This window comes from Pyrus communis, chromosome 9, assembly GCF_963583255.1.
Source record: "Pyrus communis chromosome 9, drPyrComm1.1, whole genome shotgun sequence".
Lineage (NCBI taxonomy): Eukaryota > Viridiplantae > Streptophyta > Magnoliopsida > Rosales > Rosaceae > Pyrus > Pyrus communis.
The window spans coordinates 22,844,241-22,864,830 of NC_084811.1; the positions used below are offsets into that span (position 1 = coordinate 22,844,241).

Sequence of the window (20,590 nt, forward strand, 5' to 3'; positions counted from 1 at the left end):
TTTCCCCTTATATTATAATGTTGGTGGAGGCTTCAAAAATATAACATATGATGGAGCATTTGCATGCCCTCTGCGCGTGAGACTTTCTTTCCACTACCAAAATACATTTCTCCTGCGGAGGAGGAGCTTCCAAGGGAGGCAATGAAATTCGAAGGTAACGTGTCGAAATCATGGGCTATTTGCAATTATGGCATATCTGATGGTTTGGTGCAAATTGGGAAACTCCTGTCCCCTCCTACCCTTTACTCCTTCTTGGTGCTTCTGGTAATCCGTAATTGTGTCAGCAAGTTTTTCCTGAGCTATGAATGTATGGAGGTAGATTCTCTGCCCATTTACTTTTCGTGTTCTTATGTTTAGTGTGATTACGGTTAAGCCACGTCAATATTTTATATTATTTTTTTATGAAGATAATAAGACAAAAATGAATAGTAATATAAAATGTTGACGTGGCTTAACTGTGACTGCACAAACAGAAGGACACAGGGAGGCACGAGAAGTTGGAGGACAGAGAATCTGCCTCCATGAATGTATAGGACAATACTTGACTACTCAAATATGAGTAAGAATTCTTACTCAAAATTTTTCAAAATTGTTCATTGTCAATTTATAGAACTTCGTGTTTATAATCAGAACCATTCATATTATAAATCACCCTATAAAGATCGCCTCTGCAAAAAACAATTAAAACTAAGGTCGTTTAGTCATCAAACTGTTTAAAAACAAATGAATGGAATTAATAAAAGCATTACGAACCGTCTATGTATTTGCTACAATAGATTGACTAGACAACCTTAGTTTTAATTTATTTTTTGCAAAGATGATCTTTACAGTGTGATTCATAGTATGAACGGTTCTGATCATATGCACAAAACTATGTGATTAAAACACTAAGAGTTTTGAGTATGAATTCCTATTCATCTTTGAGTAGCCAAGAATTGGTTGAATGTATATATCTAGATGGAAATTATTCCATAAAGTGTACACGTGTTTAAGTGGGGATTAAAGCCGTCAAGACGAGAGTTAGTGTCGGCTAGTTCTTGGTTTAGTGGTATATTCAGTTTTTTTTCTCTTTGACATTGTATATTGCAATTGAGAGTGAATGTATGTGTCATCACACGGTTCGATTTCTATATAAATTGTTTCATTTAAACTTACGCATCTTGAAACTCAATTCGAATCTTGCTCTTGTAACTCAAATTACGTCACTTAACCTCCTGAAACCCGAATCGTTAAAAGATGCGTCAAAACTCTCCATCGCTCTGTTTTTAATGCCTTTGCCAAAGCCTTTGACTTGAAAATGATGGAGAGATTAGCTAGGTCGCTCAATCAACGCACAACGCGACTTTAAAGCCATATCATATGTTGCTGGGCTTTTATGGTCGGCCCAGACCACACTTGTAATTCATGTGGGCTTATAAGATGGGCTGCTGTATGGATCACAACGAGAAATTACGGGCTTCATTGTCGTTTCTTATGTTGTCGTAAAGTGAATAGTACCAGAATTGACTTTTTAGTGTGAAAATGTGATTTTTCATTAAAGTGAACAGTACTGAAAGCTTTTCGTTAAAGTCCCGTATTTTCTAAAGTGGATCGATGTCATCTGCATTTTCTTACGTTGCACATCAATGTCATCTCTGACGTTAATTCCGTCTAATTTTCCTTTTTACCATATTTTTAAACTAATTTAATTTACGAAAAAAAAAAAAGATGTGATAAAAGAGAGCGAGGATCCTGTCCTCACCAACTGGTCTAATTTAAATAACGATATAAGTGGGTGTTTTATTAGATCAAGTTACGCATGTCTCGCCTTCATGATTAAGGATTCAGAATACTCCCATGTGGATTCATGTACATGATGATGATGGTATATGCCATAAATATTGTCTTGTGATCAAAATGTGTGACTTCAATGCTACGTAGCACTCGATGCTATAAATTTTTAGCGCTAAACTTGGTTTTCACAGCTCTTAAATTTTATATGCCATGTATTATTAAAGAAAACTTGAAGATTCGTGGATAACAAAATTTGTGTTCAAATTTGTCACGCAAACATATAAAATCATGTATAAAAAATTATGGGATGTGAATCTACGTCTGCGCCGCCCACATGTTCGGTTAACAATTTAATTACATATTAATTACAATTAATTGACACCTTCCTCAGTTAACCCCTTGATTATTTAGCCTTCCCTTCCAACCAAGTAAGACACAATTTCAATTGTAATTACTCAAAAACAATTGTAATTACTCAAAAAGAAATACACTAACCTCAAATTATCTATATCTTTTTTTCTTTTTTCTTTTTTTGGCAAACAATAGAATAATCTACACTAAAACTACAGAAGGGGATTTGAATATTGGACCTTGGGTGCAAGTGCGAATATTTTTAACTAACTGAGCTACAAACCACTTGCAAATGTTTTTATATTTTATACTAGAAAATCCTACAATGTATTAATTTAAACCAGTCAAAGGCAATTGGCCCTTTACCACAATGGTGGAAATGTGTTGAGCCCTTACATGATGGCGTGAGTTCAAACCTCATCGGTGATTAGTTTAAAAAAAGAGATTCAAACTTAAGTACATGGAAAATACACACTAATAACATAGAAACCTCTCTCTCTCTCTCTCTCTCTTTCTCTCTCTCTCTCTCTCTCTCGCTCTCTCTCTTCCCAATGACCATAACTACCTTAACCAACAACTTCAACTGCCATATCTCACAGAAACATAACACTCAGAATCACAACTACCCCTGGTGGTTTTCACCAGAAGTAGGAATTTACCGCAGTAAACACCCTGAAATTACCCTCCCCACAGACCCTTTTCTGGATGTTGTCTCCCCCATTTTTCACACCAGCACAATGGGGTTTCGCTTTCACCTGCCCTCATTGATTCCTCACATGGGCCCTCGCTTTCTTACTCCCAGCTCTACTCTTTTGTCAAAGCATTTGCATGTGGCCTCCCAAAAATGGTTGGGGGTTTCACAAGGTGACGTTGTTCTGATCCTTTTGCCGAATTCCATTTACTATCCCATTGTTTTCTTGGGAGTTTTGCATGCTGGTGCAATCGTCACGACCATGAATCCTCTCAGCAGTGTCGTGGAAATCAAGAAACAGGTTGGTGGTTTGAAAGCGTGTCGTGCTTTTACTGGACTTGAATACGTTGGTAAGCTATATGCATTGGATGTTATTGGGCCGGAAAATGCAGTTTCGGATTCGAAGAATGATGTTTTTTTTTTGGTTTTTTATAAGCTTGTTTATGGTAATGTTGATTTGGCTCGAGGCCGGTGATTAGGAGCAGGACACCACGGTGATAATTGTTGGATAGTGGCCAAATTAGGCTAGGAAACAAAACAATATTGATGAGGGAACATCATGATGAGGATTATGTTTCCTTGTTTTGTGGCTTGATTTGTTCCTTATTTTGTGGCTTGATTTGCTCCTTGTTTTATGGCTTTTTCAAAGCCATAATTATTTGGCTTTCTGGTGGAAGAAAGGAGGAGAAGAAAAGGGGTTGTTTTTTATTTAAATGCCTTGCCAAAGGAGAAGGAACGGATGAAGAGAAAAGCATCCAAAGAGATGGTGAGAGCATTTGGCTCTACCATGGGCACGGGTGAGAGAAATCAAGAGAGCTAGAGTGAAAGATCTCTTGTGAAAGAACTCTTGGGGTAGAGTGAGGCTCTTGGGAAAATTCTGTGAGTGGGTGTACAAGGGATATGGGATTGAGTTATGTCGATTTAACTCATGTGTAACTTGTACTGTTTTTCTCATAGTGAAGAGCAATATCTCTCCGAGGACGTAGGTAGGTTTTTGCCGAACCTCGTAAATTTCTCGGTGTCTTTATTTCTTGTATTTTAAACTATTCAACTGTGGGTTTGTATGTTAGTGAAGATAATCAGCCAAGGCACAACAATAATGTATTCTTCGGGGACTACTGGTGCGAGCAAAGGTGTTATGATGACACGCAGGAATTTCATAGCTGCAGTGGAGCTTTTCGTGCAGTTTGAGGCTTTGCAATGAGGGTTCGAGTTTGAGCAATGTGTATTTGGATGTTCTTCCGTTGTTTCATATTTACGGGTTCTCCCTTTTCGTGATGGGGTTGTTGTCTTTAGGATCAAGAATTGTTGTGATGAAGAAATTTGATGTCAATGAGGTGGTTAACGCAATTGATGAGTACAAAGTTACACACTTTCCGGTCGTTCCACCAATTTTAACAGCATTGACAGTAAAAGTTAAGGATGGTTTGGCCAAACAAAGCCTCAAGAGTTTGAAGCAGGTTTGTTCAGGTTTCTTCCTCATGCAGATTAGATTCAGGGTTATGGAATGACTGAGACCACGGCAGTAGGAACGCGCGGTTTCAACACCGAAAGCCTTAAAAAACCTTCTTCAATAGGGCTTTTAGCTCCAAACACGCATGTCAGAGTGGTGGATTGGAAAACAGGATCCTCCCTGCCTCCAACAAGTAGCGGTGAGCTGTGGCTACGCGGGCCTGCCATGAATGCATACTTAAACAATGCCGAGGCAACAATGTCGACAACTGATGAAGAGGATTGACTGCAAAAAGGGGACGTTGTGTGCTTTGATGAAGACGGATACTTAAACCTACAAGACCGGCTTAAAGACGCGATCAAATACAAGGGGTTTCAGATTGCACCGGCAGATTTAGAAAGCTCTGATTAACAATTCTGAGACACTTGATGTTGCAGTGGCAGGTATGGCGGATGAAGAAAGTGGGGAGATATAGACCAATGGCATTTGTGGTGAGGAAGCACGGAAGTCGAATTTCAGAGGAGAATGTGATGGATTTTGTGGCTGCACAGGTTGCTTCATACAAGAAGGTAAGGAAGATGGTTTTTACAGATTCAATTCCAAAGTCTGCAGCTGGGAAGATCCTAAGAAGGGAGCTTAGGAAGTTCTTGACTTCTAGACTCTAGATTTATTCTTACTCTAGTTTTTGTTATTATTGAAAATATTTGTAGATGGTTATCGGTTTTTTTATAAATTTTTAAATGTAAGCGATTTTGAGGGAGCGGGAGAATCAGACTCGGGACCTCAAGTGCAGGAGATGTATGTTCCTAACAAACTAAGCTACAAGCCCTTTACTATGGTTTTAAGAATATGGGTTTATGTGTTGGTGATTCCAAAGTTTTTCATATCTTAATATTATGATAATCATTTACCTTGATTTATCAATTATCCAAATCAGAAATGTGAAAAAAGAATGGATCTAAATTAGGACATATTAAAATCAATGGATTTATGTTTTTAATTAGTGATTAAATTCCTTTTCATATTAGGAGATGTGAGTTAGGTCTAAATTTGAAATTTTTTCTTTTTTTTCTGTTTAGAGAGGCGATCAACTGGTGGTTCCGTCACGGCAGTCCAACTTTTCACGGGCTAAGAAAACTCACAGAGGCATTCCAATCTCATCAGAGCTAAGAATCGCACTCAAAACATATCGTATGACATATGAGCTTGAAATTCGTCTCTAACTACTAAGCATGTCATGGTAGTTGTAAATTTACAAATATAAAAACCGATGTGACAATTTACAAACGTCAATGGGTGTTGTCAAAGCATTCAACTCTAAACCAACGTGAGTAATATGTAAATAAGTAAAGAAATGTGAAAAGAGAAAAAAAAATATGTGCGTTATTTGTTTTGGTTCGGCTGAAACGACGTGTGAAATTTGATGTTTGCCGAAAGCTTTAACATTTCCATGGAGATGGGCTTTTCTTGTATATCCCATGTGAGAGATACCAGATTCCACCATGCTCGCATACAGCCCCTGATATACAGATTTATTCGAGTACAAGCAAACTTAAGACGCTACACAATATATACTGTATATTTAGGCATAAATACAAGTCGAGTTAAATTATCTATCATATTTCGTAGAGAGATCGTTTTTTTTTTTTTTCAAAGAGGGACAAAATTTATTCGCATAGTTAAACACTTAGATTCTTCGTATAGTTAAGCTGTCTTTTTTCACAAATAATTTTCAAAAAATATACTAATTGATTCTATTAATAAAATATACAAAACTAATCGTACAGATAATTACGTTGTTACTTTCATTGATTTCTTGGAACGAGATGAAATTTATTTTTGAAGTTGGTTTCTTTGATTTTTGGATGGATTTAGTGTGTTGTGTATTTTTGTCTTTTCATACAAGGATTGAAAAGTACTGAAATTCTACGTAATATAAATTTTGTTTTTGTCTCTCCTTCCATATGACAAGTTTTGCAATCCCTATATGCAAGGTAGGAGTTATTTCATAAACAATTTAACTTAAACCACTAACAATTCACTAGGTAACGCCTAGTACATATAACTCAAAACGATTTTTTTTTTTTTTCAAGCTCATTTCTAATTACCAAGGAATTTGATAGGTGCCATTTTTAAGTGAAAATTTAGATTAAGATAAAAAAAATTAATGTATTTGAAACACAAGTCAATATAACACATACTATTTAGAAATGGTCTTAATCATTTCCATCACTTGATGTACCAGTGGTGAGCCACATGGAGACTAAATTTTTTTCTAATTTCTTTTTAATTTCTTTCATTAGCGTAAAGGCCCCTCTTGATTTGGATTTTTGGCTCTGCCATTACCTCGTACTCAAAGTTTGAATTTATGCATATTATTTACAAAATGGTTATTTTGTCGACTAAAGATCTTTTTTTTTTTTTTTTTTACACATATATCGTCTACATTAAGAGGTAGAAAAGTAGGTTAAACCTCATTATAAGTTAGCCATAATATTTTAATTCACTCCCTCGTTCTTTGTCTATAAGACATCTTATTTACAAAAGAATGAAAATACAATTTTGATCCGTAATCTTTACGTGTGTTATCAATATCTCTACTTGGGATTCGTTGATACATGGACATAAACTTTTCTCTATTTCTTCCTTTCAAGGAAAAGGTTGGAGTGGATTGAGTAGATACCACTGATGGCGGTCGGATTATCTTATGAAGATATCAAAATATCCTCTCAAAAGTGTTCCTTATCCAAATTGGGGACACATCAAAAATGCAGACCCGCTAACCAAGTTGTGTAGTCATGAAATATATTCTTCTCAGGCAGTCCCTACTCCCTCAGTCATATCATCCATATCCATGGATTTGGATCTCATCCAAATCTAGGGATTCTCACATTCTAGCTATTTATTTTACATTGTGTTGTCATAAATTTTAGGAATTTATGTATTTAAAATTAAATACAAATAATATCTAACAAAAACTGATCGCATGATATACGATGAATGGTCAGGATGTAAGGATCTTAGGATTCCCGCAAAGAAAATCCAGAGAGATCCTCATCCCAGATCCACTTCCACTTCCAATTACCAATTGAGCTTAGCGTTGAATGAGGATCCTGGGAATCTTCAAATCGTGTCCGTTTATCGTACATCGTGTAGTCAAAAATTATTTTAAATACTTTTATTTTAAATTAAATATGAATAGTAATTGACGAAAACTAGTAGCACGATATACGATGAACCTACACGATTTGAAGATTCTCAGAATTCTCACAAAGAGGATCCGAAGATGATCCTCCTGGCCTAGCGTCCAATCAAACGAGACCAGGTGGCACCATGTGGCAAAACAGAATAACATGTCGTTCGCTGGCACATCCACATCAGCAAGGCCAACAACTGAAATGTCAGATTACTGGACCTTCATTTGGGAAAGGTATCCTCTTCATATCCCTTCCACCAAATCCTACCAATCAACAAATCCGAGCCCTTGAAATTTGACCCAACGGCTAAAGTTATTATAACTTTTAAAGGGGCCCTCTGTTTTTAACCGTTGGATCAAATTTCAAGGGTCCGAATTTATTGATTGATAGGCTTTAGTGGAAGAGATCTAGAGATGATTCATTTCCCTTCATTTGAAAACCAATGACACACACAGTTTGTACTTAGTCAATGCAATGGGGCCTTTCTACCTTTTTTTTTTCTTCAATTGCTTTTTATGAATGATGGACATTGAAATATAGAGTAACTTACAGAAAGAAACAAATTTGGTGAAAATATATAATAATATTGTTGTTGAAACTAATTTTGAACAGTTTTAAAGAGAATTCGAATTTGGCACTTAACGGACTTTAGTCATTTTTTATTATAAATAATAGCATTAATGTGTTAAATTGTTAGTTTTTAAGAAAGAAAGAAATTGGTGAAATCGAACGCTCGTTAGTTTGCATGCATTATTGCTTTCCATCAATACGATAAAACATCATACGCTTTAACATACTTTAGTTTAGTAGTTTATTTATTTATTTGTAACTTGTAAGTGTACGGTTTTAAATTTAACACATAAGTAACAAGTTCGGTTCTAAATTATTAGTTTGGAAAAGAATAGAAAAAAGGAGATAATATTAGCGAGAGCAACACTTGATCATAGCACAAAAATCTTTTATTCAACAGGTTATTCATAGAAATCAAAGGTATTTGTATCTATTTAAATATAATTTTGAATATATTTAAAAGTTCTAATTAAAGCTGACATTTTTGAAATTAAAAATTAGGCTAAATTTGATAAATTCTGGTTTATAATATCAACCACGTCTCGTTTCAATAAAACAATAATATATGTAAAAAAATTAACAAATGACGGGCTATTGATCAAAATAATATAATAGTGATAAATCCATTTTACATAAGTTGATGAGTGAGACTTCTTGCCGGATCCTTTTTGTGAGGATTTTGGGAATTCTTAAATCACAATCATTCATCATGTATCTTACGGTCATAAATCATTATAAAGTTTTTTATTTAAAATTGAATATAAACAGTAACCGATGAAAACTAACCGTACGATGTACGGTTTACGGATGTGATTTAAGGATCTTCAGAACCTTCATAAAGAGAATCAGACGAGAATGCTCTCTCTAAGTTGATCTCTATCAAGATAACCAAAAGAAATGGATTCTATGAATTAATAATCCCAACCAAAGTCTCAAATTTATCCATATATCCAGCCTTCCACGTCGGATTTCTTCTAGAACATTTTGCTCCGAAACCCGACAATATGGGACCCAGGGACACTAACACTTGCCGTGATTTCTACACGTAGTCAACCCTTATCCTTATTGGCAGGAATGGACAGCTCTTTTTTTTTTTTTCCACCAGACATAACCTCGTCCCAACGTGCCTCATCCTAAATTTATTTTGTTTTTTCCACCAGTCATAACCTCGTCCCAACGTACCTCATTCTAAATTTATTTTGGGATGTGATATTCATACACCTCATTTTACTTCTCACACATTTTTTTAATTTTTAACCGTCGGATCAGATGCATTATAGAAGATAAATGGACAAAAATTATCAAAGAGTGTGAGAAGTAAAATAGAATGTGTAGATAGCACATCCATTTATTTTTTGCCATTTTTGTTGAGCAAATTAATTAAACTGCCATCTAAACCCTACAGTTCCCAACTCAAATCCATCGACCGTTTTGGTTATTTAACTATGATTTATTTATATACTAATTCGCAATTATGTGTGCTATGTATGTGCCCATTAAAATTTTTGAAAATAGAACTTACAAATAATAAGTTTTTTGGTGATGGCGTAACGGCGTTCAAACGAATAAGAAGACAGAGAAACCTACTTTATAGAGAGAAAAAGACAGAGGAAAGTGCGGGAGGAGGGAATTGGGAAGGAAAGAAAATTAGGAGGAGGGAATTGGGAAGGAAAAGAAAATTAAAAGGAGGACAGAATCCTGCTCTAAAATTAACCAACAAAGATATATATTATTTTGGGAACTGTTATTAGCACTCTAAAAATCTCATTCTACACTCCTCACAAGTGTATTTTTCTTTCTAATTATAGAAAGTTTGGAGTGCAAAATGAGATTTGTGGAGTGCCTATAACAATTCCCATTATTTTTTACAAAGAGAAATATATATTAATAGACGTGAATTAGATCAAGCTTGATAATTTACAAATGTCAACGGGGGTGTTGTTAAACTCTAAACCAACGTGAGTAAAATGGAAATAAATAAGGGGAAACTAATAAAAATGACTTGAAAACTTTGAGTTTTAACGATAAAGACAAAATAAGGGTAAAGTGAATAGTACCATAATTGACTTTTTAGTGAAAAATGTGATTTTTCGTTGAAGTGAATAGTACCGGGAACTTTTCGTTAAAGTTCTCAATAAATAAAGAAATGTGAAAAGAAGAAAAAAAAAATGCGTTATTTGTTTTGCGTCATTAAAAAACGACATGTGAAATTTGAAGTTTGCCGAAAGCTTTAACATTTCCGTTGGTTTTTCTTGTAGTTTTGAAGGCGTGTGAGAGATACCAGATGGTTGCTGTCGTGTCATGGACAGAGGGAGGTAAGGCCCAGTGGGGGCACATGCCCCCTCTCATCCTTTTTGTTTTTTTTCATTACGAATTATTCAATTAATCATTCTCATTTTTTTTGCTTTGCAGATTATTCAATTAATCATATTAAAATAGTGAAAATCCTTTTTTAGTTTTTAAATGCCCCTCCGTCTTGTATATTTTTCTCACGCACTAATGTTGTAGAATTATCAGAGAGACGGAACCTTGGCCCACTTCCAACAACACCAATAATGTCCCCAACTTGGTAATTTCCACATGTACAATCCATCGGGTGTGGTGTTTTATCACAAAAGGTCTCGGTGTTAGTTAGAGTGGGGTAATTATATTTAAATTGTTTTTCTCCTTTCCCTCTAGCCGATGTGGAATTCAACATGCTTGACGGGTTTTTAACGAGTTACTCAATAATGACCGAACTCGTTAATACATTGATTTAAAACCTCTAATTTTTGTATTGTTTCGTGTCGAATTAAGAGGTAATGTAAAAAATTGACAGGCCTAACTTGGAAGATGGAATTCCAACCGCTAACCACGAGTTCCAACTGCTAACCACATGTATGTACATGAAATTACTCTTCTAAGTCAGTCCCTACCCCCACATTAATCCAATGACCAATTGAGCTTATGGTCCAATCCATCGAGACCATGTGGCAAAATTAATTCACGTGTCAATTGTTGGCGCATCCACCTCAGCAAGGCCATCAACTTAAATGTTTTAAAACCAATAGGATCCTCTCTGGATTTTTTTGGTGAGGATTCTGGGAATTCGTGAATCGTATCCGTTTATCGTGCATCATGTGGTCAGTTTTTATCAAGTACTGTTTATGTTTAATTTTATATAAAAATATTTAAAATAATTTCAAACCACATAATATATGATGAACATATACGATTTACGAATTCTCAAAATCCTCATAAAAATGATCCGGATTCATTTTAAAATATTCACATTGAAAGGTTACTGGACCTTCCTTTGAAAACCAATGACGCACGGTTTGTACTTGTAAATCCAATGGGGGGCCCTTTCTACCTTTTATTTTTCAATTACTTCTTATAAACGTTGGATATTGAATCGTTATCCAAAAATAAATAAATAATATTTGGCAAAAATATATAATAATTTTCTACTTTAAATTAATTTTGAACAGCATTTAAGAGAATTCAAATTCGGCACTAAACAGACTTTACTCTTTTTTTTTTCTTTCACAAATGATACTGTTAGTATGCTAAATTTTAATTATTAAGAAGAGTGAACTGGCAGAGATCTTATTTGCACTAAGATGCATGCACCAATAAGGTAAAATGTCATCGTCTAAACATACTTTAATTTAGTAGTATATTTCTTCACTTGAAACTTGTAAGTAAACGATTTTAAATTTAACTCGTAAATAATAAATTTGTATCTAAATTACTATCTATAACCCCATTTTGTATAAAACCATATGCTAAGAAAAATTTTGACACAAATTTAATATCTTACGGTTAATATGGTAATTTGGCAAAAAGTTTGATAAATATTCCCAACCCAAGTCTCAAATTTATCCATACATCGATCCTTCCACGTCGGAATTTCTTCTAGAACATTTGGTTTTCTTTTTCGGTGTAAAACACGACAATGTGGGACCCAGGGACACGAACCCTTGCCCTTCTTTCCACACGTAGTCAACGCTTATCCTTAGTGGCATGACATCCCTCTCTTTTAAAACAACCAGTCATAACCTCTTCTCAACGTACCTCATCCTCAATTATTTTACCATTTTTAATTTAACTGCCAGCAAAACCTTACATTTCCCAACTCAAATTCATCGACCCATTTGGTTTTATCTTAATTATTATGGTTTATTTAATTAACAACTAGCATTTACTTACATACTTTGTGTGTATAAACATAATTTTTTAGAAAATGAGAAGGATAGAGGGAGAGGGAGAACGTGGAGAGGGTGGGAGGTTTTTGTTTTTGGTTTTTGGTTTTTTTTATTTTTTATATTAAAGGTATTTTAAAGTCACCTGTAGGTGAGGTTTCAATAAAAAACCAATAAAATTTAGACCTGTGAAATTACATTATTACCCATCTTTTTTTTTGTGTGATAGAAGACTAATTTATCTTTTCACTATCCTTTGGTTGACAAAAAATGTTTCAATAATTAGTAGAGATAATGCTTATAGATGACTAAGTCAAATCTCTACTTGTGCGCCTTACGTATATTGTTTCATCCATCACATGCGTAAGTTCATTATTCTGTGAATTTTTTTTATTAAATATGTATTAGAATGACAAAAATGCTCTTGGTATAATATAATTAGTCAAAATGATCTGACAAAAGTAGGGAGTGTTTATGTCATTTTGTTCTTATTTAATAAATGTTTTTCGCGAAATGACCTAAATGATTAATGGTGGACAAACTCAAAACCATTTGTATTGATTTCAACTTAGGAACCAAAGTAATGAGTTATGCCAATCTCATAAACTATTTTGACAAAAAAATATTTTCTTAATTAAGATTGCAATTTTTGTTCTTAATATTCAAATTTGGGTTTGACTAAGAAATTTAAATCATACGGTACCAGATTAAGTTTTTTTTGTTCCACTAAAAGAAAAAAAAAATTTGCGTTGCCATTTTAAATTTGACATTTCCAATACTGTAGTTCGATTTGGTTTGTAATTATATTCCAATCGTAAATTGTTATGTTTAATGTAAATTTTGTCCAATTAATGAATGAAAATTAAAGTGAAATTATGCCAAAATAATGTGAAAACACTTTTGTCTTTTCCCAAATTGTGGGTAAAATTGAAAGTCGCTTATTTTCAATAAAAAAACTATGTTTTAATCACGACAAGTGGCTCGGTGAAAAAATGTAGACAACACGTCTTTATAGAAAATAACGGAAGATCTTGAATTCAATACTTTGTAAACTGTGAATCTGCTTGATCTACCACATGTATTATGCAATTTCCGACTAGCCTTCTCCGAGTCCAAAAGGAATGAATAAAGGTCCACCACGGGCATTGTTCAATACTTTGTAAATTGCAACTGATTTCCCAAAATTTTGTTACTTATGAGAAATCAGCTAAAAATCATTTATTCTAGTTGTAAACTGTAACTAATTGCGGTACAAACAATTGATAAACTTTTAATCCACAACTAACGCGACAAAATTTAAGTTTTTTCGATAAAAGCCAACATTTGATTACATATAAACAAAGCATAAATCGCATTTTATTAAAACTAGTAAACTAGAGTCCTCTTTTCCTTTCACAATTACGTGTTACATCACTTGGTATTAAAATGTATTTTACTTTTAATCTTCTTCAATTTATTTAGTTGAAAATTAAAAGAGTCTGTGATAAGTAAATAAGGATGTGTTGATATAACACTCTTTTACTAATTAGTTCCCCTACCTTCCAGTGAGCAAATTTTTTTTTTTTTTTCAATACACGATATTATCTATACCAAGGGATAGAGGAGGTAACTAAGCTTCTTGACTAGAATAAAACTTAAAACTTTTCACTTATAAGAGAAGAGAATATCACTCAGATCGTAGTACAAAACTGCAACAAATTCTGTAATTTGGTTCAAGATTTGTTAAATTTTTTTAATTTTTATAAAAAAGGATAAAATGTAAAACCCTAGAAAATATCGTAATTTCCAAACTATGTGCGGCGCGTGGCAGCCGTTGATTACAACCGCCAGGACCAGCGTCCATTTATGAGTGTGGTGTTTGCTTATAAATACCCAACTCCAACTGAATCCCCACGCACACCACTATCCAGTTTCTTCTACACAATTACTTCTTTCATTCCAATTTTATCCCCAATTAAGATATAAATTTCCAAATTGCCATACGCAAATGGCCGAGTTACGAACCGAGTTAATACCCGGTCTGCCGGAGGAACTCGGCTACGAGTGTCTCACCCGTCTGCACTACTCGACTCACCGAGTCGCCTCCCGAGTCTGCCGCCGCTGGCAGGACCTTCTCCAAAACCGGGAATTTTACAATCACCGGAAGCAATCAGGGCGGACCCACAAGGCGGCTTGTTTGGTTAAGGCGCTTCCGGTTCCGACAGGATCGGACGAGGCCAAACCGGCAAAACCGCCCCGTTACGGGGTCTCGATTTTTGACTCCGTGAGTGGGAATTGGGACCGGATTGACCCGGTTCCGAAGTACCCGCACGGGCTTCCGATGTTCTGTCAGGTGACGAGCTCGGAGGGGAAGCTGGTGGTGATGGGCGGGTGGGACCCGGCGAATTACCAGCCGGTTCGAGACGTGTTCGTGTACGAGTTCACGACTCAGCGGTGGGCTCGGGGGAAGGACATGCCGGAGACCCGGTCGTTTTTCGCCGCCGGGGAGCTCGACGGGCGGGTGTACATCGCCGGCGGCCACGACGAGAACAAGAACGCGATGAAGTCGGCGAGGGTGTACGACGTGAGGGAGAACGAGTGGAGCGAGTTGCCTGAGATGAGTCAGGGGCGAGACGAGTGCGAGGGGTTCGTGTCCGGGTCGGAGTTTTGGGTCGTAAGCGGGTACGCGACGGACATGCAAGGGAGGTTCGTGGGGAGCGCGGAGGTCTATGAAACAGGGCCGGGTCGGTGGAGGCTGGAGGAGGACGCGTGGCGTGCGGGTCAGTGCCCGAGGTCGTGTGTCGGGGTTGGGAAAGACGGGAAGTTCTTCTGTTGGGGCGACTGCGACCCGAGAGTTCGGGTCGGGCCTTGCGCGCTCGGGTTGGGGAAATGGACCTTCCTAGCGGGGTCGGCTTACCAGGGCGCGTGGCAGGAGGAATTTTTGGTCGAAGGGCAAAATGGTAAATTGAAGAAAATGGAAACGCCTGAGGGTTTCTCTGGTTTCGTGCAGTCCGGGTGCTACGTGGAAATTTGAAATTATTTTTAAAAATTTTCAAATTCTGGAAAAGAAGTGAGGTTTCAATTTTGTTTTCTTTTTTGAAGAAAATATGAGAGTGTTTTGAGTAAAGTTGTAAGCAGCTTTTGCTTTTTGTTGGATCGAATAGTGCAAAAATATCATAGGTTTGACTACTGTATAATCTTCTGTTTAATTTTAATAAGTAATATTATGAAATCTTGATAGCACTAAAATTTTGCTTACATATTTACATTTTTTATTTTATAGATGTCAACAATTAAAATACTAAACTTTTGGTGGGCTTGGGATATGAACAGAAGTAAAATGGACCCAAAGTGTGTTTGTCGGATTGTAATGATTTTAATTAAGACTACAAATGCGCTCGGCTAATATATGAAATCTCACTCTTTTCAGTTATCTAACCTCAATACAGCAGGTTCCCACCATTTTATATTGGCCATCAACTAACCCCAGCCTTGGGTGTTCCCAACTGTCATTTATATGGAGTCGCATACTAACATTTTTTCACCTATCAACAAAACATTCGACGATGAAGTGAGATATGGTCAGTCAAGATGGGGCATTCTATCATAGTGACGCGAGCCGAGCAGGATCCAAGCACTTTTCGAGCATCTTTACGTCACATCTTAGGTCTCTGCCACTGACTATGGTCCGTCACGTGGCCTAATTGACATATAGGTGTTGTTCCTGAACACTTGTTCTGTAAAGTTGTTAGTCTGCTCACGTGCCTCCGGTAGTCAAGAAGCTCTTTACATGTCCTGGTTGGACTAAACTTATAAGCATTCGGCTATAGCGCTTGAGGCTATCCTATTTTAAGCCCTTTGGGCCTTGGACTTCTTGATCTCTATACTTTTCACAGCTTCTTTCCCCGTTTGCACCATCATGTGGGCCTAAATGTGTCTAAGATTAACAATAGAGAATTCAAATTCATGTGCACCACAAAAGCAAATCAATTCTAACTAACGTGGCTAAACAATAACTTACAAATGATATGACATGGAGAACATGAGCGTGAACTTTGGGTGATGAGTTTAGTTATTTGAGTTACAAGTTCCGTCACAGTAATTTTGATCATTTTTTAACCACGGTGTGAATTTAAAAGTTGAGTACAAAGCAATCTCTGAAAGTGCTTATATAATATAAGTGTACAAGTAAAATACCAGAGGTGGATTGTCTCCCCTTACATTTCCATACTCTCTTTATGCCCTTCTATTTATGTGATCACGGTTAAACCACGTCAACATTTTATATTCCTATTACTTTTCGTTTTATTATTTCTATAAAAAATTAATATAAAATGTTGACGTGATTTAATCGTGATCACACATCACAGAAGAACATGAGGAAAGTATGAAAATAAGACGGCAGACAATCCACCTCTTAAAATATCTCATACCTTTTCAGTTGTCCTCCACCACCGTCCCTCTTTCTCTCTTCCAATGTCTGCAAAAAAGACAAAGAGAAGAGTCCCTCACTTCACTTGCATCGTGACTTGCGAGTGGAAAACACAAAGTTGCGCCGAATTCAAGATAGCGTGACAAAAAAAATACTTTGAAAGTTATGGCCCCGCCACTGTTTCGACTTTGAACGGCATTAAAGCAACCAAAGGCAAGTATATGCTCATTGAGATGTTTCTCTCTGAGTTCTTTTTACGAGGATCTTCAGAATTTTTAAATCACATTCGTTCATTATACATCGTGTAGTTAGAAATTATTGTAAATTTTTTTATTTAAAATTAAATATAAACAGTACCTGACAAAAACACGATGAACATATATAATTGGAGGATTTTTGGAATCCTCATAAAGAGGATCCGGAGAGGATCCTCATTCTAATATCAGGCTTTACTACTTTTGGAGAAAGTTTTTCCAAGTATTAGTAGCGAATATTCAAGCATGTACTTTACCTATTGGAAAATAAGAGATAGTGTTGGACATCTATCTTTATTTTTTATACTCTTTTTCAATTTTTGGATGTTTGATTGAATGAATTGAAGATGATTTATGACTAAAAATTAACAAGGTGCTTAGGAGGAGAAAATTAGTGTGTGAATAACATTGTCCTAAAATAAATGGAAGGACACGAAAAAAATATATTATTTTCTCCATTTGTAATATGACACGTGAAGTACTACATGAATACTGCTACTTGGAAACATTGCTCCCCTTTTCGTTCCCTTTTTTTTTTTTTTCATTTTTTTTTTGTAGCAATGCACTTTTACAGTTTCTACTCCAATTGTGGAGAATAAACTTCTAGCATACCATGATTGTAATGTTTAGACCATCTCTAAAGAAGATGTCAAATATTAAATATAAAATTTAAATTTAATGGCTTATGTCGCACTTTGACATCTTTTTAAGTTTTGCTCTTCACCAAATATGTCAAATTAAAATATTATTTTATTATATTACTTCTTTTCATAATTTCTGTTTTATAATTATAAATTTGATTACATTATTTTCTTTTGTTATTTTATTTCATTATTTTATTTTCATAATTTTCCAGATAGCATGTACACCACAATGGGGCATCTGAATTGATACCCAAGACATAAAAAACTGAGGCCTCTGAGCTGCAAAGTAATTTAAGTCATCTCGATATAAGTTTCATACCTATATAACTTCAAGCCGTATGTTTTTCTTCTTTTCTTTTAAATTGGATTCGAAACAAATTGAATCGATACAATTTCGTGTAAGCCTTTTCCCTTTGATTCAAATGCATTGCAAGATTCAATGGTCAAATATGCAGTACTCAAATACACACCAAATCCTAAAACCATTTGCGAAAAAGCTCCATAGGCCTATCAAGAAGAAAATGAAGAATTACTGGCTAGAGAGAACGCCAAGCTTCAAAGATTTGTGGCGGAGTTGAGTTTTCTCTGAACCAAGAAACTGGGTTTTGCAGTTTGCAGACATATTTTTAGAGTTGGAGAGGGTGTGGGAGGAATGAGGATCCTGGAAATCTTCAAATCGTGTCCGTATCGCATATCGTGCGGTCATAAATTATTTTAAATACTTTTATTTTAAATTAAATATGAATAGTACTTGACGAAAATTAACCGCACAATATAAGATGAACATACACGATTTGAGGATCCCTAGGATCCTCATAAAGAGGATTGGAAGAGGATCCTACTAGGATGTGGGAGGAAGATAAATGTTTTCAAACAATAATAAAAATTAATAAAAAGTATTTAATAATTAATCAATAAACATTTGAAATTGCTGTCAATTTTTGACAACAAGGGTGAAAGCTGTCATTCTATATCATGCCACCTCAAATTTGGCTTTTCAGTTGGAAAACAATGTTGCTGCCTTTTTTTTTTACTCTTAATGATGATTTAGACATTTTGACATCTCCTTTGGAGATGCTCTGCACTTCAAAAGTCTTCGCATTGCAAACTTTCTATATTTAGAAAAAAATATATATATTTATGAGAAGTGCACAATGAAATTTTTGGAGTGATAACAACAACACCCGAAAAAAGTTTACACATTTTTGGTATCGTTAGCAAATGCATGCATAGTAATGGAGTCGCTTCTCTTGTGTGTAAACTATGAAAGATAGAGGAAAATGTTCCGTTCAAAATGCAGTTGTAAATATTGTTATAACTTCTTTGGAGTCATGTAATGAGAGGTATAGAAAATGAAAAATTATTCATATTAGAAGATGCATATAGTTGTCAATATTTGTATCTTATTCGAGATTCGGGTTAAAGATGGGCCAACACCCAAATGCAAAATCATAATCCACAATATGATCTTTTTATTTCGTTTTTAGGTACAAGTGATATTGAGGGAGGAGATATTCCACCATAATTCCTCGGAATTAAATTCAAACATAATACCTCATAATTTCAAACATAATACCTCATAATTGAATGCAAAGATAAATACTTTTGCCACTTGATTATAGTTGCTTTCCCAAACAACCCGACTTGCTGACAATGCCCCGTGGTGTGATCCGAACACAAAGCTCTCACCCTTTTTGTCGCCATGTTTGATTGGACTTGTGCCCGGCTCGCTGTTGAGGACACTTCTCTAAACTACGAATGAAATGCCGACAACACCCAATTCGATACAAAGATAAATACTTTTAACCACTTAATATATGAATTCATTTCAATTTACAATATGATATGCTAGAAACAACTCTTCTGAGACATATCCAATTGGAATTTCAAGGTTTCCAGAGTTGAAAGTCTTGGCCAAGTCCCCAGTTAGTCAACATTCCAATTGGTCTTGAGTTTAGTTTCAAAAAGTTGAAAAACGATATTTTAGGAACTTAAAAAGCAAAATTGTGACTAACCTTGATAAGGTACTTTTTGCACGTCCTGGCACTGGTGAATTGCACAATGGTATGAGTCTTCTTGGCCTCAGAAAAGATGGATTGTCATAACGAAACCACCATTTGATCCTAGTTTCAAAAAAGATATTGTACTTTTCGACCAATAAAAAGGGATATGGTACTTAAAAAGCTCTATGACACAAAACCAAATCATTTCAACACAATAGCTAGATTCGAAGATAATGACTTCATCATGTGAAAACGGTATTCGAGCAGGAAAAAGATTTTTTCCGGATCCCTTCTGTCACATCCCGGCCCGGGCAGGATGACTTCCCGGGCCCGACTCCACCAACGTAGCACGATATTGTCCACTTTGGGCTTACCATTCCCTCACGGTTTTGTTTTTGGGAACTCACGAGCAACTTCCCAGTGGGTCACCCATCATGGGATTGCTCTAGCCCCCTTCTCGCTTAACTTCGGAGTTCCTACGGAACCCGAAACCAGTGAGCTCCCAAAATGCCTCGTGCTAGGTAAGGATGTGAATATACATTTAAGGATCACTCCCCTAGGCGATGTGGGATGTCGCACCTTCCACCAAGTCCACCAAGGCCACAAATTCGGACATTTGAAATTTGATCAAACTGCTAAAGTTATTATAATTTTTAAAGTGGATCCCTATTTATAGCCGTTGGATCAAATTTCAAAGGCCTAGATTTGTGGCCTTGGTGGAGTTGATGGAAAGGATCAAGAGAGGATCCCTTTCCATTCAAGCAGATGACAGAACAAAGAAACCAAGAGTAGAACACCAAGGTAGACTTCTATCTCTAGGTGAAATCGACATGCATCCACATCAAAAACCCAACACACTTACCTCTTACTCATTGTTCTTGTTGGAAATTATCAACAATCTATGATAAATTTATATATGCTAATAAATAATAAATGTGAATAAATATTTTGACAGAGTATGACAAAATGAAATAATATTAAACAGATAAACTGAAGATCGAGGCTTGCGTACCGCAAAGTCTTTAAACATAATTTCTTCCTTACTCTGTGCTTGTAGTT

General features: G+C 35.7%; 1 protein-coding gene and 1 pseudogene across 1 annotated transcript; both read left to right on the top strand.

Annotated features, from left to right (window-relative positions):
- The first annotated feature begins 2,675 nt into the window (after window positions 1-2,675).
- On the top strand, window positions 2,676-4,933 carry LOC137744221 (4-coumarate--CoA ligase-like 6; annotated as a pseudogene).
- A 9,181-nt stretch (window positions 4,934-14,114) lies between these two features.
- Window positions 14,115-15,434, top strand: LOC137745781 (F-box/kelch-repeat protein At2g44130-like). The gene has a single exon (XM_068485793.1). The coding sequence runs from the start codon at window positions 14,207-14,209 to the stop codon at window positions 15,230-15,232; it is 1,026 nt and encodes a 341-aa protein (XP_068341894.1). The 5' UTR covers window positions 14,115-14,206; the 3' UTR covers window positions 15,233-15,434.
- Window positions 15,435-20,590: the final 5,156 nt, after the last annotated feature.